Genomic DNA, 24,567 nt, shown 5'->3' on the forward strand with positions numbered 1-24,567 from the left:
TGTGGCCAGTCCTGTAGAGCACGGTAGACGCGGGTGTCCGGGAACAGAGACGTTCTGGTAGAGATTGCCAATCCAGAGCACTGACTTTAATGTTAATGTAAATGTGCAACAAATAGAGATAAAAACTAATATTTAAGAGAGAGAGTAACACATGGGGCATAAAGTCACGTGTTGAGTAAGTATGGTCAGCAGTGGCTAGAGTGCTAAGTGTCCCAGGCGGGACTGAGAGTGTACTGAGCAAGCGTGCCGTCGCTTGCAAGGTGGGCAATACGGAGCCTTGATGTCAACCGTTGTGATTGGTTGGTGAGTGTACAGTAAACAGCTGATTCGTCAAACAATGGTTCATTGGTCTGTCACTGTACGTGAATATTTTAATCCAGTAAGGAATGGTATTGTAGGCACTAGGCCGCAGAAAGAGATATAGAATTAATGCAGTATATACAGTTTAGTAAAATAAAGGCAAATATAGAGAATAAATTGCCCAAAAAATATATACATAATTATTGTTCAATAAAAGTAGCCTTTTCATATTAGGCAATAAAAAACAAGTTATTTAACGCAATAATACTTAACAGTGATAAACAATTAAGCAAAAATATAATTAATATTGGCATTACTGATGAAATAATGACAACGATAGAATATTGGCTGACAGCAATGAGCGCATAAACTGAAACCAATACCAGGTAAACAACGATAACGTCAGATTCCAAATTCCGGGTAAAATTATTGCGTGGTTACCAAATGATTGCGTAATAAACAACTCTCGATGTAACAAGATTATGATATTCATGTGTATAGCTGTTCGCTATAATCGTTTTACTTCTCTTTAGTCCGGTATTTATCATGAGGGGTTATAGAAAAATACGTTTATATGGAACAGGATTATAATCTAACTTCTGTTGGTATAACTTGTTGTTTTTCTCATAAATAAGACAATGTGTATTTTCATTTCAATAAATAGTTTGGTAACAATAAAATGCATTGTAATAACTACTTTTTATCCAGTTTTCAAGACATGGTAATAGTAGTGCTATATAATATATTACATTAACAAGACATATTTATGTCAATTTAATCGAAGGTTTTTTAAACTACATTCAATGTTATTTATGAAACATGCATACTATTGCTAGTATAGTATAGTATATATATATATATATATATATATATATATAAAGCTTCAATAAGAATTCTTCAAATGTATTAAACAGTTTCTATATTTCGGCTTAAGCCGTCTTCAGGAAATTACAAACATACAAATAGGGCTATAAGAACAGAATAAATATAAAACATCAACACAGAAAATGAAAATTAAGAATGAATTATGTACAATGGTAAACATATGATTTAATTTTATAAATTCACTTTGTTGACTAAGTCACCTTAAATTTAATCCACTTGGAAATTTTGATTTAGTGACGAGTTGATGGGCTTGTTCCATGGTTCTCAGATTGTGTGTACTTAAATTTTCTGATATTTTTCTAATTGGTTTCACTCAATATGTTTCTTCAAAATTTATGTATTAAGCCATGTGCCACTACAGGTTGCTCTGTCTTTTTATGTTTATATGCATACCTGTGCCCTGTCATCCTTGTTCTAAGAGAATTTATCGTTGAGCCAATATAATCTTTAGGGCATAACTTGCACTGAATTTGGTAAGCAATATTTTTTTATTCACATGTTAAGTCTTCAAATATACTGTATGGTTTTTGTGTAGAACTACTTGTAAATGTTTTTGAAGTAGAGCACATGTTGCAAACTAAACACCTGGGTTTATTGCAAGGATGTGACCCAACTGTCATGTTTTCTTGGTCTTTGTGCTTAGGTAATTTTGGATGGACTAAAATATCTTTCAAAACTGGTGGTTTTCTAAATCTTATTTTTGGAATGTATTTGAAAATGTTTTTAGTTGAAGCAGAGCTGTCCAATAAACTGATGCTACTCGAAGTATATTGTTAATTTTATGAAGTCCTGGGTGGTATTTTGTTAAAAACTTTGGATCATTAATGTCAAATTTAGATTTATTTGTTCCAATTGATAGTGATGTAGTGTTCAGTTTGTTGTTTAAAAGTTTGCGTGGATAACCCCTTTTGGAAAATGCTGATAATAAATTATCAATATATTGTTCTGCAGTGTGATATTTGTCACTGCATACATTTTGGGCTCTTTTGTCATAATGTAGATATTGAAATGTGTTGGTGTTTTTTATATTGATATTAGTTTTCAAGTTCTAATTTTCAATAAAAATATCTATATCCAGGAAACTCACAATTGAATCAGATATCTCCCACGTAAATTTTAAATTGCTGAAAGTGTTCAGCGATTGTAAAAAATGTTGTAATTGTTCGTTACTATATGTCCATATCATGAAGATATCGTCAATGTAACGTTTCCAAAATATGGGTTTGTATGTTTGTGTTTCTAGAAAATCATGTTCAAGCTTGCCCATCACAAGATTAGCATAAGAAGGAGCCATTCTTGTTCCCATGGCTGTCCCTTTTTGCTGTAGATAAAAGTTATTTTGAAACCTAAAGCAATTCGTAGTTAGAATGAAATTTATTAATGTTAAAAGAAATTCTGATGAAGGAATTGTGATTTTGGGACGTTTGTTTAAGTAGTATCTAACAGAATCAATTCCTTGTTGGTGTTCAATATTTGTGTACAATGATTGAACATCGATTGTTACTAATTTAGTATTTTCAGGAAGAGGTTGAGCTACATTTTTCACAAGGTGCAAAAAATCATTACTATTTTCAAGAAAGAAGGAAAATTAGTCACAAATTCTTTTAAATGGTCATCAACAAAAGAAGAAATTCTCTCAGTTGGAGAAGATATTGAAGCTACAATTGGTCTTCCTGGTGGATTTGAAAAATTCTTGTGGATTTTGGGCAATATGTAGAATGTTGGTGTTTTCGGAGATTTATTTATTATCACTTAAGTTTTCTTGCAAGGCATTTTTCTTTATGTAATTAGATATTTTTGAACAAAATTCTTCATTAAGATCTCTATTTAAAATTGTATAAGTAGTTGTGTCACTCAGTTGTCTTTCTGCTTCAGCAATATAATCCTTTATATTCATTATTACAGTCATATGACCCTTGTCATCAGGAAGTATTATTATGTCCTTGTTATTTTTTAAAGAATTTATAGCTTTTTGCTGCAGTTTTGTTAAATTATTGTTTTTTGGTAAAGTATCTGCAAATGAAGGATCAGAAATGTTAGAAATAATTGTATTTAAAAACTGCTCTATAGGGTGATCTGGATTCAAAGCTGGGGGATCCCAATCTGAAGGTGGCTTAAATTTCAAGAGAGATTTGTGAATCTTCTCATCTGCTTCTTCATTTTGATTTTGATTTAAAAAGTAATCTAACTTTTCTTGAAAACTCTAACGCATCAGAAACCAATTTTATGTGGTCGAATTTTGGAGTTGGTGCAAAGTTAAGCCCTTAGGTAATAATATCAATTTCATTTTGTTTTAAAGTGTAGTTGGATAAGTTAATATAGTTTGTTTTTGGTAAATTGATATCTTTAGATTCAAAACAATCATCTATGTTTGTAGTTGGTTCTAAGTCATCAAAAAGTGACGAAATATTCGATATAGCATTCTTAATTGAGTCATTTGATGGTAAGGGATCCATTGAAGAAGCTGGTTTAAATGTGTGATGCTTGTTACAACTCATGGAATTACTTCGTAAAGCTGACAGTTTTTTTTAAAGTTTTTCTGATTTCTTAGACATAAAATGTATTGTTGATATCGTAAAGTTATTGATAATTTGTGAAACATTTGGAAATTTTTCCATTATCAATTCATGGTATTTTGATAATTCACGTCTAAGCAATTCTGCTTGTTTTTTGTAAAGGAGGTATACTGTGTTGGTTAGAATTATGTTTGTGTTAGTTGCTATCACATTAATCGATTTATGGATATAATTTGGAAATCCAGACATAGGAAATTTCAATGTCAGTCCATTTGGTATCAAATCTGAACTTAAGCAAGCACCTAAAAAGAGGATATGGCAATAGCAGTTAGCTAATTTCATAGTGTGTAACTCAAACTGTTTTGTCCAATATTGCTGTAATGTTTCTGTGTTTGACATTTTTTGCAACAAGAAGGTAAAGTACAATATAACAAGCAAACAAACTAAATTATAACAATTACGAAACTAACCAGAAACGAAGATAACAGAAGAAAATATGTGTCAATAGACTTTCCTTAGTGTCTTGAGGATTATTTGCCTTGGGCTTATACAAGTATATTAATCTTCAATAAGAATTCTTCAAATGTATCAAACAGTTTCTATATTTCGGCTTAAGCCGTCTTCAGGAAATTACAAAAAATATAAATAGGGCTTTAAGAACAGAATAAACATATATATGTTCCACAAATTATTTTTGTTGATCGATTGCTATGTTTCAATAAGAAAATGCGGTTAAATTCCGTATCTACCCATATTTTATTACAGCTACTGTAATATAAATTAAAATATAAAAATATGTGAATTATGTTGATAAAAACGAGTTAACAAAAAAAATAAAAATAACTAATTTATACAATTCGTCATACGGAAATGGAAGGACGGGGCTTCAGATAGTAAAAAGAGAGTTTTTTTTAAGCAGGGATGCCAACTTACCGATGCTGATCTCGTTTCATGCTCGGCACACGGGGGCGGCATCTCCACTTCGGTCAGGGCCTGCCTCCAGGGAGTCGACCGGTATCCATGGGTAGACGAGCCGCTTCCGTCACCTCTCTCATGTCACTCTAACAGTTACAGGCATCGAGGTATTGAACATTTTTGGAGGGACCCATCTGTCAATACCATACTAAGGAATTGTAGTCGAGAGGGCACTACCGCACACTGTTAACAGGTAACGAAGGGAACGATAATTTGTTGAAGTTCAGAGCGGCCCTACTACAACCAACAAATACGCGAAAGGGCATTGAGACTCATTGTTTTTAGACAATCACTTACGGTCCTCCTACCAACACAAATTCAGAGCAGCTCTTATACTGCCAATGAGTTAACAAGGGGCTAGACTAGTCGAATGACCGCTGCACGACCATGGGCTATCCAGAACGATTCCGAGGACACTGCCAGCTCGGGCAACCAAGGGGCACTTAGCACAAGCAGACAGTAGACACGCAATGTAAGCCCACCAATAGGAAACGGCGCCTCCTCAGACGACAAAGCCGAAATTCATCAAACAGGCTGTTAGCTTTTGAAATTGTAATGATTGCAAAGACTATTAATCTAAATACTGAAACTAAAGCCTTCACTAACTATACATATTTCAAATATGATATATTGGGATTGTTTAAAAATAATTAGAAGGTATTTCCTCCTGTCTACAATTCTGACAACCTCAGCACTTTCCGAACTAAAAGACATGCTTGACATAGGATCTTTCAGGTAGCGGACAAAAGTTCCAGAGGGTCTGATCACGAATGCCTGAGAACTGTAATAAATGTTATAAATTTAACTAACCATAATTTTCTAGAGAAGGAATTCAGCTTTGGGGTCATAACATAGAATTTAACGAAAAGAAAATTTAAAAATATTTGTAAATATATCGTACATTCGCAGCAGCGTATTCCTAGAGTACCTTCCTTCGGAAGTGTAGAAAGTCAAATAGAACAGCTGAGTAAATTGTAGAGCAAATTTCTCGTCTACTATTTGTCCGTTTCAATTATTCTTCCTGAATTTGTTAAAAAATTATAAATGCAACATTTGTAATATATATATTTTTTAAACGAAAATAGATTAATAGAAATGGCACTAAGGACATTTATTCAGTCAATCAATTCGAAAAAATTCAATAAAAACTCACCTAGTACAATTTTATACAAGTGTTTATATTATAAGAATTTCTCTATTTAAATAATAATACGTTACGTTTTCTTTTTGTTTCCTAATACAATAGATAAACGACACGTACAGTACCATTGTATGTTTGGATGAATGGCTGATGAAGGTATTGTCTTGTGTCCACTTCGGTGCTGACGTCACAATGGAAATCACGTGACTGTGTTTGTGTTCCCTACAGTTGTCAAAGTGTAGGGTTGCGTGTGCAACAATGGCCCTGTATTACTCGTGACTTTTTGGTATATGTTTGTATTAATCGTAAAGACAATATCACACCAACATAATATTATTATTCACAAATTTTGGGTTTTCAAACCAACTAAAAATTGATGACCTTAAAGATTAAAGAGTTTTACTTAAGGTAATTTTAAAGAATTTCAATGTATATCAGTACGTTACGTTTCTTTTGTTTCATAATAAAATAGATTGAATTTGGACGTCGGCAATTATCAGTGTTATTTAAAGGCATAGCACATGATGTCTCAGTTTTAATAAACTGTGCGAAATATCATATAGTTCCGTTATTCATAAGTATACCGTATGATTGTGTTACTTTTAAGGATTGGTTAAAATTAATGTTGAATTTGGACGTCGCAATTATCAGTGTTTCTATTACCAGTATAACTGTCAATTGCATACGTATAAAAACATGATGTGTTACCTTTTAAGGATTAGTTAAAATATCTACCCATTTTACAAAATGTTTATACAATATGTATATACATATTATATATATATACATATTATATATATATATATATATAATATATATATATATATATATATATATATATATATATATATATAATTTATACATAATTGTATAAGATGCAAAAGCAAGTTTTATTGCTAATTCAGTATTTAAGTACAAGTAGAACACGAGGAAGTGATTCCAATTTCACAGTAACAAAATGTACAGTATAAGTACATTTTAGTATCCAAAAACAATACAGCTCTTTATCTTGTACAGTAGAGTCATAAGCAAGTTGTAATGTTATTTAAATATTAAAGTTCAAGTAGAACACTAAAGAGTGGTTTCAGTTTCTATATAAAGTACATTGTAGTAGCCAAAGTCTGTTACAACAATTTGCCTTGTCAGAGAAGAGGCATTCCACAGAATCTTAGTTATCGAACTCTGCAGTTTTACTGACTCCGTAACAAGTTATTGAAGACCTCCTCAGCAATAGAAGTCCTGAACTCTGTTTAATCTGTTTGGCGGAGTAAATAAACATCTAAAGTGATAGCTATAAAGGATAACAGTTAGATAAAATTCTTCATTTATGTGGAATGTTCAGTTATCAAGATTTTTGGATATGTCAACGGAGATAAGACACAATTAGTCAAACCTCAAAAGACAAGAGTATAAATCTATACATAGAGGGAAAGGGATTTCTGATAACATCTTACACAAAATGTTTAGCATAATTTACAATCAGTTTATTCCAATTAACATTAAAATGTTCGCGTAATTTTTGTGAATTCGAGAAACAGTGAGTATTTAAGGTAGCTAATTGAACGCCTAAATAGGGAAAAGGTTAACATTTTTTACAAAATGTATTAAAATATAGAGTAAAGAACCCAAGGTATCTTTGTAACAAAGACGTAATCTTTTGAATGCATTGCGAAGAAAGCTATATGTATTCTATAAACTTTGGACGCGGTTAAGACTTGGTGGAAAGATGTTTCAAAGTAGTTTAGAAAATGGACCATTGTTGTACATTTTTTACGATGGTAAATTTCCACTGCGCTTGCGGAAGGGATTTTTCCTACGACCTAAGCCCCAATGGGATGGATAAAAACGACTGCAAGGTTTTTAAAGGATACTTATTTAGTAATTTCATCACCCACATCATCTTCCTAGATGACAGTGATAACTGTGCAATATCCAAATTCCATTTTACTTAAAAGCCTCAGGTCATCCAATGGCCTTTCTACTGAAGACGATACAAATTCCCTCTGGCTGTTTCCTAGATTACAATATCAAATGTGGAAATTTTAAGACAGCATTTCAAGGTAGCGCGCACAAGCCGGTGCGAGTTCCCATCATTAGCGGAATACTGTAGAGGTCCATTTTAGTTTCCTCCATCGTCACATAATTACTGTTAACGAGAGTGTGGGAGAATGTTCCAGACAGAAGGGCCGACCCTCGAAACAAAGGGATAATAGATGAATAGGAAGCGGTCACTGAGTCCCTCTCCTTGTGTGACTCTTCTCCAGTCATCTAGTGGATTTTGAACTTCTCTACTGAATGTTCTGAAAGCGCCAGTGGGAGCTGTAGCGAAGAAGCTAGTCGAGTTGAGCTCCAGAAGGAAGTGACAGGACTAGTGATAATACTCGTGACAGCTGGATTTGTGTTAACAACTATTGACTGTGCCAGTGTTAAGCATAGTCTCGTGTGTGATTGGATAGTTAATTTCATTCGTAGGGGATTGTAAAGGAATATATTAGTGAGTGTTTTAAAGAAGTAGTTTATTTAAAGCATTACACTATTGACGATTACTATGGAAAGTAAGTGTTATACTCGTTTAGTAGATGTTATTGAGTTAGTCTTCCATCTTATTGACTTCAGACCTTGAGTACCTTCCTTTAGTATAATCCCGAGGAAGATATGTTTATTTTAGTTGTCTCAATGTGACAAACTGAGATGCAAGTGGTTAACAAGGAACTGCTCTTAAATGAACAAAGCATTAGGCATCAAAACAAATGCATTCCTATGTCATATTTCCTACTTTAGCATTCTTTTTGACACTAATCAGCGTCATGTGGGACATATTTAATCAATTTAATTGTATCACCTGCGATATTACAATCAGTAAGTAAGATTGAAACTGCTGAGACCTACACTTAGTGGTTTGTTCTATTTCAGAACGTAATGTCTTTCAATCACGGTTATAACTGGAGCCATTAGTTACTTTATAGCCATTACGTGTGTGTAATGGCCGTCATTGTAGAACTGATAGTAGCTCTTTCATATTGCTGCTATTTGCTACGATTTATGAACGCTTTAAGGATTAATATTATAATCCTCATTTATGACTTATTTTAAGTAAATTTAAATTTATAATTCGTTTATATATATATATATACCTTACAAAAATGTATTATTTTATTACAATATGTCAAGCATGAAAATAACTAAAACCCTTTAAATTAAAACTTTGTTATTACATACACGTGTTTTCGGTTTTTTAACCATCTTCAGTGTACATTAAACCTCTAATATAAATAAATAAATAATAAACAATGAGATATACACATGTGGACCTTTTAAACATATGTTAAATTTAAATGACACAGTTGTAATTTTCTTATAATAGTACAGGCTGTATTTAATATTTTAATTTTTTCAAAAATCTGGATTTGTCTTATTTTTCAGATTACTATTTAAAATGTTAATGAGGATCTTTATTATAATTTAGATAAATGTGTAATTCAGCCTTCTTTTGTGTTTAACTTCTCTCCTTTCCTTTCGATATCTAAAAAAAAATAAAAAAAACAGATCTTCTAATACCATCATCCTCTAACCATCCTTGGAAATACAAATTAGCAGCATTTCATTCAATGGTAAAACAGAATGTTAAATATACCAATGAGTGATGAAACATAAAAATAAAGACAATAGACAAAAGAATAAAATTTACCTAGCTCCCTCAAAAATGCTGATATCAGCTCAAATTGTAGACAAAATGAATTAAGAAGAACATCCCTAAGTCATAGGCTTAATAAAACTCAATCAAATACTACCTTAATCATAAATTCAAAAATATATATATGTACCATTCAATACTAAATGAATCCATAAATCTCAAAGCTGTTGTGGGAAAATACCTTTCAAACATACAAAACATATATTTTCCATCAGTTCCCTGAATGACATGTAACATAATTTTTTTTGATACGTTAGGAACTTATTGAAAAAAAAATATATATTATAGATATATCCTGAATATAGCTTTACATTTCAGTCAAGATTGAGAAAGTTAGGCTTTACGCGTTGAAATTCGGACCTTTATGCCAAAATGAATTCATAATAAGTTCTGAGAAAATGAGGTTTTAGGCCCTATTCTCTAAAATGCTGATTACGCCTTTAAGGTCTTCAGAGAAAATATGACGAAAATTGAAGCATAATATGCTATTTTATTTTAGATGAATACAAAATGTAAATTATATCTTACATGATATATATCCTCTCAAAGAAAGAAGATGTTATTTATCTGAAAACATTTAATCACTTTCTTTGGTGGTCATATCTATAAAAATAAATATGAAAGACATTAGTATAAACGTGTGTTTCAAAGTAATGTGGAGAGTTAAATTTATAAAGCATGAAAAAATGTGTATCTCGAGATGTAAAACTTAACACTGATGGAAAAGTTTTTGTTGAGTTTTAAACAGATTCCTGTTCAATTCTCAGAGGTTGGTGAACCTGTCAGAGAGCGGGCGGTTGGTATTGGCAGTTCTGACAACCTTGCCACTACAGTTAAGGAGGTCTCTTGAATACATTGACATCTCTTTTCCCTTTGATACTGACTGCTACAGTTCAGTCCAGAGCTGAATACTTTGCTTACTTTGTTGTCTGATATGGAAATAATTGTTGTCTGGAAATATTGTTTTTAACAATCTGAGCATTGATAAGTGAAACATTTTTACTTAATAATACATACGAGTACATCATTAAGTAAAGAAGTTTTTACTTCTCAATCTATACACTCATAATACTTGTTTTTAACATGACATTGGTCTTCACATACAATAAAATAACGTTGTAACAATAAATAAGTAATTCCTGAAATATCTATAAATACATTACCGGACACTTTAAGTAATAATGTCAGTTACAATACGATAGTAACATAATTAATTAAACTCTAGTGATTTTGTAGGGCTGTTACCTAGCACCCTGAATTAACTTAATTTTAATTCAATTAATTATTATGAATCTTTTCTAAAACAATAAAATATTTCTTTATTAATAATTTGTGAACTAGAGCAAATGTTTGTTCCCATGAAGAATAAAACTGAGTAGTTTTCCTCAAGGAAGCGGTTAGAAGATAACGCTAAAAGTAGCACCATGACCCTATTAAAACCACCACTATTACCTTTTTCAAGACGCTGATTCCAAGTCTACGCCAACAAGAAACATCATAGTCCAAAACATGGACAACAGCCAGGCGTGCCAGTAAAGTGAACCAATTAAATGAAAAAAGATGCAAAAGTGAATGTGTAAATTTTGTATATATTATATAAAGGCAACAAATAATAATTCAGAATATTCATAGCAAAAATTGTCGTTAAATACTACTTAAATTTCTTATTTTTTGGGCGAACAAATTTTAAGGCTACGCCAACAAAATAGTATTCAATTAATATAAAAAAACTAGTTGAAACCCAATTGTATATCGTGTAGTATTAGGTTTTTATTTTTTTGAAAATGTTATTGTAGTTTTTTTCAGATATTCCCACTTGATCTTTTATTTCACGACCATATCTAGTCATGTAAATAAACATAGATTCATTATACCTAAATGGGGAGTATTTAGCGTATTTCAATAGAAAGCAACCAGTAGTATAATAGCCTAATATATTAACCAATCGCTTGAATGTTGACTGTTACACATCTTGCATTATACTAAATGTTTCATGTCTCTTTTTTTGTAACTTCTAGAGAAAAGAGTTGTATAGTTAAGTAAGTATCTGAATATATTCTTTAAAATAATATTAAGATTAATTATATAAAAAAGAAAAACCTATGTAATCAGAAAGAAAAGAAAAGAAATTAAATCGTTGAGAATTCATACTCCACGGCGGAGTCGATAAGATAACAACCGCTGTGCGATCGAGACCGGACTCACACTCTAAATAAAGTTACTTATTAAAATATTACAGGATTGAAAAAATTCACACTTCAAGTATGATTTTTCCCTTTCGTAGGGGCGAATGTAGTGCTGTACCGTAGGTTAGGGTACCTAGTAGCCTAAATTAACTTAATCCTTATTCAATTAATTATTATGAATCTTTTCTAAACAATGAAATATTTCTTCATCAACAATTTGTAAACTAGAGCAAATCTTTATTCCAATGAGAAATAAAACTTTCTAAATCATTTTCCTAACTGTGTATACATGCGTTAAAAACAGTTATGCAGAACTTATGCGTTGGATACGCATATTTCTGGATTTTTATTGTGTTGATAGTGGAACAGACGAAGCAAAAATATATATGTATATAATTTTCAATATTCTCAGGAAAATTCTACAAAATATCGAGATATTCAAATTAAATATATAGTACCAGATTTTATGTCACCTTATTACGCTCTATTCAGAGTAATTTGACGTAATGTAAATAATTAATCTCATAAAAAGTAAGAACGGTAGAACTGTTACAGTAATTGTTTTATATTACATTTGTAATAAAAAACCATATTTAGATATGGATCCATATTTAGTGTATGGATCACTTTTCTACAGTGTATAAGTATTTCAACCACTTATGGTTGAACCTATTCTGCTTTCAATTTATATGTCATGTAAAATCCCTTACACATACTTAAATTTATGAGCCCTTGTCTCCCTCACCTGGTGAAAAGTTCAAGTTTATCATCCAACTTTTCCGTCACCGAAGCAGTTCTATACGATTGAATAATTTCAGCTCTTCTTTGAGTTTCAAGAAAAGTGACAATATTGCAAAAAAGGTTTTGGCACGTGTTTGACAAATATAATGTAAAGAACTAATTATTTTGTTTAGACTTAGATGAATTTTACTTGGGTAAACATAATTATTATAGCTGCTAAAGTGGAAATAGTATATTTAAGAACGTGTTTATTTAAATAAATTACTATCTGTAAGTAACTGATGAAATTTTTGAGATTAACAATAAAACCGAGAGATGGACTCAGAAGGCAAATAGTAAAGTACAAGTATAACAATACTGTAACTAATACAATAAAGAAAACAGGAATTTTTCCGGAAATTTGCCATCGTTCAGTGACAAATCAGTAACACTACTGCCATATACAACACTAATCCAATAAGATGATATACAAATGCTTTTTAGTTTTTCAAATTGTCTATATACATGTTTTTGTTACAATATGTCTTTTAATGGAGTCTTACTGAGACTTACACTCAAAATATTGTTTTACAAACACCAATAAAAACTCTCGATGAATTGGGGCTTAACAGATTCCGAGGTCAAATTAAGCATGCATAAAACATTTCAACATATTAAAAAGGTCTAATTCGATTAAATCACTAAATTAATCCAAACTAAATCTTAATTTCAAATATCATACAAGTTTATTCAAAAGACAAATTTATTACACTTGATTCTGAATATTTCATCCTCTAACTCTAAATTTTTTCCCTGTCACTCACGAATGGGGTGGATATTACCAAATAATTCACGAAAAAAAGTTAATACAGCAGATATGTTGCAATCACCTTCTACTCAAGAATGTTACGGGAAAGTATTTCTCTCCGCTACAGTGGTACTATGTATAGTCTGTAGGTTTCCTGGCCGCCTGTAAGTGGGGTGTCCTTGACGTTCATTTCCGTTTAGTGACGTTTTGTGACTATGAGAAGACAAAGTTTACATCGTGTCTCACGACCAAAATCTCTACCCGTACCTTAACTTATGACAAACATTGTTTTTTGCTGTACAATTCAGATAGTATTGGTGTGTACTGCATACGCAATGTAGTTCAAAAAATGTAAGGGGGAAATTCATTTTAAATTTTAATTTAGAGAAGGTTTTCTTGGAAGACTGATGTTCTTCAATTGTTATCCTGTCCAGAATTTTCTCTCGTACCAGGAATTTTGCAGGTTAGTTTGTTTAAGGAACTATATCCTCGAGAAGCACCAACAGTATCTAGCTTCCCACTGAGAATGGCTAGTATTGTGGCCAGCTTTTACGTACTCAAAGTGGTGACTTTAATTAAACCCTTTTCTATAGTGAATCTTTTCCAACTACAGTGGTGAATCCATCGAGACGGCGGTGAAACCCGACGTTAAAAAGTAAAGGATGTTTTGTTTTACTACATGAAGTTAGGGCTAAGATTCGTCTCTAACATTTAACCTAGGTACGAACATTTCACTTACTCTAATATATGCTCACTTAATCACCTCTTTAACCTCCGCAATCCGTAACAAAGGACGTAATAATTTTAATGCATTAGTTAAACTGGATGATTCATGTGGACGTGGAGTGCCGAGGTTCAAGGCATTATTTCAGTTAGTTCTGAGGTCCGAACCAAGACTGTCCCACGTAACTTTGATTGTCACTGTCAAAAGTGTACTACCTGAGCTGTTTGAAACTGTCACTCCATTCATGGCAATGCGAGCACTTTTTTTTTCCATGCTTCCATGTTTAGCATTGGATTATTTATCTTGTGTAATTAATACAATATACGGTATAATAATTATCTAAGGTATACATAACTAAATCTCAGACACTATCGAAAAATGTGAGGCTATAGAAAGAAGCATTTTCTCAAATGCCACATACCCCATAGAAACTCAGTACAGAGGGCGTCACAAAAAGCCCATCTGGATATCTAGAACCACTTTTTATAGATGGAAATAAATCGAAAGTGTTCAATGTTTTCCTATTTCACTATGGTATACGGGTAATCCGCCATTTTGTATCTTTACACTATTATTTCAGAAATCCTGCAATACATCTTTATCAAATTAAATTTCAAAGTAGTCTTAAAAAAAAATTCCTTAAAAGAATTGATAATTTTTCTTAGTTTATCTGAATATTCATCCTTTTAGACTAAAATTTACAGAAGGATTAGTCTATTCTGTCACAAATTGACACAGTTATGGCTTAAATCATAGGTGCAAAAGACGTCTTCGCGAAATTTTGATGTTTTTTTTGACAAATACGATTTTTACACAGATGTTTACATGGTGGAACTCAAAATGCTGCTGCGTTGCTAAAATAGCGTAATATGGTCATGAGTACCAACAAGCATTTTTGTACAAAACAGCAAACTTTAATTAGGTGTCTATGAAGCCATAGCTTCATAAAACTAAGGAAAAATTATAATATGTGAGATTCTGAAGAAAATTTGGAATATATCCCGGGAAGAACTGCATTGAGCGCATGAAGAAAGTTGGTGAGATTAGAATCTGAAAAGCGGAGAAAGTGGGAGAAGGAATTGAAAAAAATGTAAAACCAATCATTGGCTAAAAGGAAACTTTAAGATCATTATGAAGAGCAGGAGAACCCCAAGAACCCACCATGTGCTAAGGAAGGCCAAGGAATGTGCTAAGGTAGGTTTTTACTTTGATAATTTCATATATTATTAAAAAGTTCGATTACAGAAAGTTTTTTTACAGTAATCAGTGTAACTTTGATCAAGAACCACTCAAGATATCAAGGCAATGTTTTTTCAAAAAAATAGGCTTGACATTTTAAGCAAAGGAAATCCATTTACGTAAGTAATAATAATAACTGTTGTCGTATAACAGTTATCATTAACGTAATAATCACTCTCATAGACAATAATTTAATATTTTATATAAATAAACGTCCAAGCGGGGTTGGGATTGTCTTATAACAGTTATTGTTAATCCTGTACAAACCTGTTTCCTGACACTATATTCTCCGCCGCTGGTTTTTTGTCAGATCTGTGTCACTGACTGATGACGACTTGTCACCACTCGTGTGAATATATGGTACCATAGTCTGTTTGTGCGTCAGGTGCAGCCCTTCGTCCTGTGATATAATGGATTATTTTATTTGCGTATAGCTCTGGGTCTGACACTTCTGTTTTGATAGATGTCTGACATTTATGTAAATCTTGTTCCTTTATAAGTACTTAAATATAATGGAATACAAGTCATCTTGAACAGTTTTTTCCTGCTTCACACAATTTAAATGTTTAAAAAAATTGGTATTGTAGTAAAACTAATAAATAAAAAATTAAAAATATATTTAATTATTTCCAATGAAAAATGTGTAACATTCAAAATAGACCAGTGCATTTTATTGACAGCCCTAGGACAAATGGCATAAAATTATATTACTCTACCACGTATAAAACGGTGTTATTAATAACTAATGAAACGAGCCAGCGCAAACTATTTGGAATTTATGCTTGTAGAAGTTTTAACTGTAAATTGAATTTTTTTAAAAATTCTTTTTGGTTCATGAAATTTTTTCTTCCTAATCATAGATTTTTCAACACCTGTACATATTTGAACACTGAACCTTGTTAATCATATTTAGGCTGTAACATGCAGTTTTTTCATGAGGACCTTGGCCTTAAGTTAGAAAGTTATGGAAGCACTTAGTGTATTTCCAAATATTGTATATACTGTGAAATGTCTGACTGCGAAAATGGTAAATATAAAACATATAATAGCTGTAAAAAGATCACATTAACTGTCTTTTGGATAGACCATTTCCTGAAAATAACCATTATGTTTTAACATTGGTTCCATTTACTAGCCACATGGTATAATAACAGTCAAAATTTAAACCATAGATATAAACGGGTCGAGGTACTTGCCTCTAAAAAATCTGATTTCCTTAGATAAACATAACTGATTTAATAACTCGGCTATATCTGTTTATCGGCTATATATCGGCATGTTTTAATTTTAATCATTGGATCTGGTAACTTTAGTTAGACAATTTGCGGAAATTTTGTCTTACATTTCATCTGGTGTAACCTGTGGGTTATGATATATCCGTATTTACAGTTGCAGTTTCATATCATATAAAAGGCAATAACGTGCTTTAGCAACCATAGTACATTTACATAACATATGGATTATTTGTGGTTTTATTTTGTTCAATATCATTATTTAGTTTATTATTGTTTGCAGTGGACGTAATAATACACAGATTGAAAATTTAATTGCTTATAATATGAACAACTTTTAACGACAGTAGTATGAAACACTTTTAACGACAGTGAAGTTCTGCATAAAGAATCGTAAAATGTAATATATTTTTTCTATAAAAATTGTACATCTAATGTTTATGCACTTATTTTTCAAATTAATTAAAAAATAACATACATTTAGATAAAAAAAGACAAAATTGAAAAGTGTTATAACCTTAAAGGAATTAATAGTCTTCGCTGGCATGAAGAAAATGTAAATAAAATAAAAATAAAACATTTTAAACAAGCCCATCAGTACATGTAAATATCTAATTACCTACCAAATACTAACCTACCAATTGGTTTAAATGTTAGATAACCGTAACCTTTCCAAATTTCAATTTTTGGTCTTAATGATGTAAATGGGTCTTTCAATGTTCTGGCCGAGTATTTACATTTTATGGAGACTTTTAAAATTTGTTGTAGTTATTGTTCATTTTGTATTCTTATTTTATGCTTGCCTAAGATGGGGTATAAAACCCTACTGAATAATTCTATGATTGTGTAGCAAACTTTTATGACAATCTGTTACAAAATTTGTATTCATAATCACAAAACATTTGTTTGTTATATTATTATGAGAACACACATGTAAACTCTGCTATAGCAATGATTGTCACCGGACGTACTAAAAATATTTTTGACGCTGATTGATTTTTCATTTATTATTTACTGCCTGGCCGCGGTAGTGCGTGGTTCGTTTATTATTTGTGGAGCCAACAAAACACACGTGTGACAGCCCCTAGCCTGTCAGTGTGACGATATGTCGATACCAATTGGAACTTTATCAACAACATCCAAACACTTGTTCGTTATTTAGGCGCTTTTCAAAGTCAATAAATATAGTATTTGCGCAGACTGGAGCGTTTAAATAGCTGGTTACTTGACTTTATAACATTCGTATTCAAAACGAATAGAAACTTATCTAAATTTGTAGTTTGGATTACAGTATACGATAATTTGAAAATATATGGCTCAGTACAATAGAAATTCAGAGTTTTGTTTTAATAATTATTCTTAAAAAACTGAATTTGAAGCTATTGTATTTATTACGTCTCATGCTTGCATATGCTGGTGATTTTGAACGTATGATACATTGTCATATGGTATTTCTTGTATGTTTTTTAAATTCTCATGAAATGCCCGAAGAATTCGTGTTTCATTTTATGAGACAGTAAACAGTTTAGGCTTTGTTATTATTGTATAATTTAACCAAATAATTTTTATATTAAATTTAAAATATTGCCTATGAAATACCTCTGATTTATTACAACCTTTGGGTAAAAAAGTAACGAAATATAACTTTACTTAACAATTGTGTAGTTTACAGAATACTATAGAAAAAACCAACATCAATGCAATATTATATCTGCCAAACTACCGAAACCTCGAATTCTGAATTTACACCATATAGGATTGAGATGTTGATAAAATTTAATTATGTTTATAAGATTTATGATTGAGTTCTAATTGTATACATTTTTTATATTGTTCTCTATTTGCATTTACTATTATATTAAACTATCTCTTGAATATTAAACTTATATACGACTTCTTACACTCTTACTTATGACAATCATACTTATAAAATAGGTTTGGTTATACAGTGAGATTTCTCTGCCAAATTTAATTAGATAATTTGTCAATGTGAAAGAAGCAAAAAGAAAGAAAAGAAAAAGAATGGTCGTATCGTTGTTAGTTCTTATTCGTTCTTATTACCTGTCCGTATAATCTGTTGTTCCTAAAAATGCACAACTTTGAAGGCTGTGCAAGTTGTTTTACAATTAGAAACGGATACTTGTCTTACCTCACGTTATTATAACTGGACCGTTATTGTGCAATTGTTTAGCGTCCATTTTAAATTTCTTATGCGAAATATTATAATAACTAATCTGAAAATAAAACATTGGGACACAAGACGAGAGCTAACAAATTCATGTTAACTAATGATAAACAACTGTGAAATATATTATATTTTTAAAATTTTTATTTCATTTCAAAGGGAATTTAAAACTGGATTGTCATTTAGTTTAAATGTATACGTTTAACGTTTTTTATTGTTAGTGCAACAAGTATAAATATTTGATTAAATTAGCGTGTACATCAATATTTTCTGGTAAAACGTAAAAATAATTACAAGCAGGTAGAAAGTGCCACGAGAAGACAATGTACTTTCTCCAACAAAGAGTATTTTGATGGAATGTTTTCCAATATTCATTAAAAAAAACTCTGCATTACAAATAACTCTGTAATATTTACATACACTTATATAAACATACATATATATTTACATATATATATATATATATATATATATATATATATATATACTAGTTGAATTACATCTTATATACAATAGTTTTTCACTCCTTAGACTGCTAAATAGATTCAAAGGGCCAACAAATGTTTAGCGATCAATATAAGTTTCTCAAATTCATTCTTTATTGCAGCAAAAAAGCTAAAGTATGAAAACAGAAATATTATTATTTCTAGCCAGAAATGCTTTACAGGGCCAAAACCGAATAACCGATAGAAGTTGCCAGGCGATTGCACAACTCCATTAAACTAGTTACGGGAAGAATTAGCGTACTCCTAGTATTACCTGAATGTGTATGTATAAATGCTTCTCACTATGGACACCGACATTATGGTCCGTCTCTTTCGGCTCATACGATAGATTTGAATTTATTAAAATAATTTAATCCCAACCAAGTATTTTTATGTCTGTTAGTATTTACTAACAGTTTCTCTCTGCAACCTTAGGGGAGTGACTTCGCTGGAATAAAAAATTATATAGTTCTGGATATAAACATATATTCAAATAGCCATAGCTTTTCTAGAGTATTTAGTAATTATTCTTAAAAGGTGTTTACCGTCACATTGTTATCATGTACTCAACGCCCATGGTAACAGCTAGTAAAGTATGCAGTCGACGGCATGCTCTAATCACACAACGCTCCTGGCCAGTGGGACAAATAATTCCACAGTATTGTCAGTTTTTACCTTGCTTGTGGACGGTATTGTACACAATAATTCACACGTGAAGCGACACAGCCTCGGGTGACCACAGATATAAAGCGGAACTGTAAAAGTTTTCAACAAAGGGAATAATTTAAAGCTTTCCGAGGTCCGCGGCCAAAACACACAACAGGCTCGACTGGTGATAAATGTGACAAGAGTGGTGGATAAACCTCCTCGTCGTGTCACAGCGCTTCCCCTGCGTCACCATACGTCTCTTCTGTTGTCTGGCTTGGACCTCTCCGTTACACTCTCGTGTCACAGCGCTTCCCCTGCGTCACCATACGTCTCTTCTGTTGTCTGGCTTGGACCTCTCCGTCACACTCTCGTGTCACAGCGCTTCCCCTGCGTCACCATACGTCTCTTCTGTTGTCTGGCTTGGACCTGTCCGTCACACTCTGGATTCACTTGTCCGGATAGTAGGTAATTTGTTAATCTGCTGCGGTTTCATAGAATGTTAGATTATCACTTTTAGCCAGCATTACATCACTCATTAAAAATTAAAATTACTTACAGAAACTTTGGTTAACTGCTTTCTCCAAATTTGATGCACCGTATGTACTACCTTTGTGTCTTACGATTCATCGTTTAATTTAAATGTGTTACCTGGAGAAGTTCATTCATAATAGCGTGCAAATTACTGATAAATTATGTGATAAATTTATGATATATATACTTTATTTTTAGTAAATGGTACATGCAAACCCTATTACGTTTGCTAGCGCATAAACCTTGCTTAATTATGAAGGCTGATTCTGTCAGATCTTAATGAAGTTTAAGCCGTAAAATATACAATACTCGTAGACCTGCTGTATTTCTGAATAGCGTAACTTTACTTAATATACTGTAAGTCCCTGAAAATACAAACATGAATTAGGTTCCATTTGTACGATATCGTATACAAAAATGTTATATACATACATCTACTTGTTTTTGTAACAGCATTATCAAACATAGTTGTGAATAAAATTAAAAAAAACGACTTTTATGTTTTTATGAAAATATAAATGAACTGTAAAAAAATGTAATTTAAGAATATAGATTTTTCTTCCTTTACTTGCCTTTAAAAGTTTATGAGCAGAATTTTTATCAGGCTAAAATGTCTAAAATACTTTTAGGTAGGTGTCATTTTGTTATACCAAACTTTTGTTTGAGACCTTTCTGTATGGAGTTATCAGTTTTACTCTATTTCTATAATTACGATACACTGTTTTGAAATCTTCAAATAATAAAACGTCCCGTTTTAAGAAGTAAAAGTTTGTGTTTAATTTATTAAGATTTAAAACGTATAAGACTAACTAAACGTGTAATACTACATTATTCTTTCCAAATATATGTTTATAGATATGTAACAGTACTAACTTTGAATGTAACATGAAAATTAAATTTCATGAAATTACAAAACAATATACGCGTTATATCGAAATAAGATATTTCTTTCTTAACACGATCTTAGGAACTGATGAGAGATATGTACAACGTAAACTGTGTAAACAATACGGTTTATACTCTTGGAGTTTTTTTTTTTCAGTGAAATCACATTTAGACCGAATTGTTACAAAACATCCCTCAATTCTGAACACAATTGCGTGATTTTCGAACACAATTTAAATAGGATTTAATTACGTATTGTACTTTTACCGGTAGATTCTGTATGATTGTATTATTACGACAAATTACATTCATTATACTTTGCAAATAAACAACAATCTCATACTTTGCAATAAGATTCATATCTGTTGGATATCTCATAGATAAAGTAATATAATATTCCTTTTGAACATTCCACATTACAAGTAGTACTTTAATACCAAACTTAATCATTCCAGAGTGAGGATCAACAGACCGATGGCGGCTGCAGCAAACCACAATGAGCCGTGTATCGTCTGCTATAAAGGACATATTTGCATGACGAGAGGCTCTTTGACTGCTCTCCACAGCGCTTCGTCAGCCACAAAGCGAGAGTGTCCATTCCATCAGCATTCCACGAGGCTACTGAGTCTGTCTGGAATGCACGGATTGGCATGTCCTTTTCGATCTGGACCGAGACGCTCCGGAATGCTTTGGCATGACTTCGAGCGGAATTTGGTGTGAGATGCGAGCGTTCCTAAGTGTATTGTAACACGCAAGAGTGAACCCACAAACTAAAAATCTGTTACTTGAATACGAAAATAGATGAAAATGGTTTTCTAAAATGTTATAAGAATACAATATGAAATATACAGTTTTGTTTATGTTGTTAGTTATAACATAATAATTCTGTAGCAATTTACATAGTTAGAAACTTACCTCATTAATCTAAATGTAATATTTAAAACTTGAACCTTATAACTTTTGAGGTGTCTATAGCATGTTTCTTTTATATGGGCTTGTATTTTAAGCCGGTTGAATTTGGATTCTTCACATTCTGTGAACCTCAGGTGGTATTAGAAATTTTGTAATCTACAAGTATTTCTATTGTAAATTTTTTGCTTTGACTAAGCCAACGTTCTACAGTGATGTTTATTTGTATCCTTATGTGTTAATTTTGGTGATATTTGAACAGGAAGATAGTTCTCGATTCTCTAATCGCAATGCTCTACTTTTTGAACATTTATCTGTGTCATTCTGTCAATAAATAAATTTTTAATAATTAATTAGACATAATGTTCTAACAGTACTACATTATTGAGAATTATAGAAGTACATAATAAAACATGATGGAAAAAACAAGAAGCTTTGCTTTGTATGCATCTAACGAATGTTAGATGTTTAAATTTCACACAACTACTCGCATTTTATAGAGACCATAATGGAAGATAAGAATGTTGAAAAAGGGAAACATTATTGGTTGTCAATAACAATTTATACATGTTTCCTTAGTTCAAAGAGAGTGAACTCCAATCGCCATAGAATAGCTTTGAAACGTGCATTGGATAGATGGAGGCCGGCTTTACATACTCGAATCAATACCACACTCAATAGTCGATAATCCCATTGCAATTGATTATGTTTATCTTTGAAAATTATTAAGATTTAAATGACCAATTAAAATATTTTATTTATTCTTTTATATTCTCACATTTGTTTGCTTCTCTTTTCATGTCAAAATCCAGACTTTGTCGAACGGATATAAGTACTACTGTAGTTATAATACGATTTGTTAAGGAATTTTGTAAAGAACGTGTCAATACAGCTGATTTTTATCTGTACGGTTTGTTAAATGCAAGCTGCATTAATATTTCACCAATAATACATGAATATCTAGATACTGGTTAATTTATATTAATTAAAAAAACAAAACAAAAAGGGATGCGTATAACGTGTTTCAGAAATTATAAAACACAAAATAAATGTAATTGTAAAGATAAAAGGAGGTGAACACAATTTTTGGTACATTCTGCAGTTAAATCGTTTTAATATGTGTATTGATATTTGTTTATAAGTGGTAACATTTAAAAGTGTGATAAAAATATGAAATACTTTAATGTACTTCAATATATGTACAACTACAGCATTCATAAATATATTCTGCATAATTATAAAACCGCTGATTTACCTTTTATTATTGGCACCTTCTACAATGGTTGCTGACTTAAAAACTGATTTTTGACGCATTTATGGGTAGGACTGGTGAAAATTAAACCATTCATTAAATCCTTTCATAACTGACTGTGGCAGGAGTAATTTAATGAACTGGAGCGTTGATTCGTCTGTTTGTTTTGTTTGTAAATAATCACGTTTTTAAATTACATTCCACATGGCTGTTTCAGTAAGTAGATCAATTCGTGATTTATATTCACTTATACATTTTTTTTGTGGTGTTTACATATAACATTCTATATTTGGTGTGGCATAGTTCTGGGCTATTTACTTCCTGCCTTGATCTACATAGTCTGCAGTCTAACGGAGTTCCTAACTAATTTAGGTAAATGAGTTAAAATATCAGCGCAGGTTTTGGAATTCAACCGATTATAATTAATGTTTATTAAGTGTTAGACTGCATAATAGTTTCCGATAACGTTGAGTAGTTTTATTGCTGCGCTTGGGTACTTTGGTGAAAGCGCTGTAGGCCGTGATCTGTTCAGATACCAGCTGTGTAGAGTACAGGAATGTGGATTATTTGATACCTCAAAGTACCGTTCTGCAACTGGGTTATGTTTGACTATCCTATTGAACTTTAAACGCTTCTATTGGATCCTGAGCGCAGTTTACAATAGCAGCTTTGTTCACTTTGTACAGATCAAACACTGCGTACTTGACCGAAAGACTAAGCACAATGATTGGTTCAATGGGCGTAACAAACGTTTAATTCGTTACTTAGAAATAGTTTTTTAAAAAGTGTGTAGGAATATTTAATTTACTAAACAATGAACTGCATCCGTTATAAACATAAAATGATACAATTTGTAACCTAAAGTATTATTTTTAATCAATTGTTGTTATGAAATACAAGTCGAGTCAAAAGCCAAGGTTCGTTTTTTAAAAAATCATGCTGATTTACTGTTTGTTATTACCTAGTTTTTTGATATAAAGGGGTTAAAATATAAAGCGATATTGACGTGACAACGTCTTAAATTAGGTTGCGGCTCGGAGTCACTCATGAAAAAGTGTAACGCCCGGTAACGTGTACGATGCCCGTCCAGTGGGTCCGCCGCCGCAACGGGGGATCCGCACGGGATAAAGCAATAACTGTGGGTCCGCCGCACGGGATAAAGCAGATAACTATGTTTATTCGTGAAAATGTGGAGTGCTTAGATTCGTCATTTACAACAACTACAACAATAAAGGTAAGTAATTGTACACTG

The 24,567-nt window shown here is 31.8% G+C and overlaps 1 protein-coding gene across 1 annotated transcript in view; it reads left to right on the forward strand.

Moving 5' to 3' along the window:
* Positions 1–23,242, forward strand: part of LOC124363012 — a 53,043-nt gene extending 29,801 nt beyond the window's left edge. The window contains exon 6 of the mRNA XM_046818069.1: positions 21,610–23,242. Coding sequence (XP_046674025.1) covers positions 21,610–21,614 — 5 coding nt within the window. The 3' untranslated portion in view covers positions 21,615–23,242. The remainder of the gene's footprint in view (positions 1–21,609) is intronic.
* Positions 23,243–24,567: the final 1,325 nt, after the last annotated feature.

This window comes from Homalodisca vitripennis, chromosome 5, assembly GCF_021130785.1.
Source record: "Homalodisca vitripennis isolate AUS2020 chromosome 5, UT_GWSS_2.1, whole genome shotgun sequence".
Classification (NCBI taxonomy): domain Eukaryota; kingdom Metazoa; phylum Arthropoda; class Insecta; order Hemiptera; family Cicadellidae; genus Homalodisca; species Homalodisca vitripennis.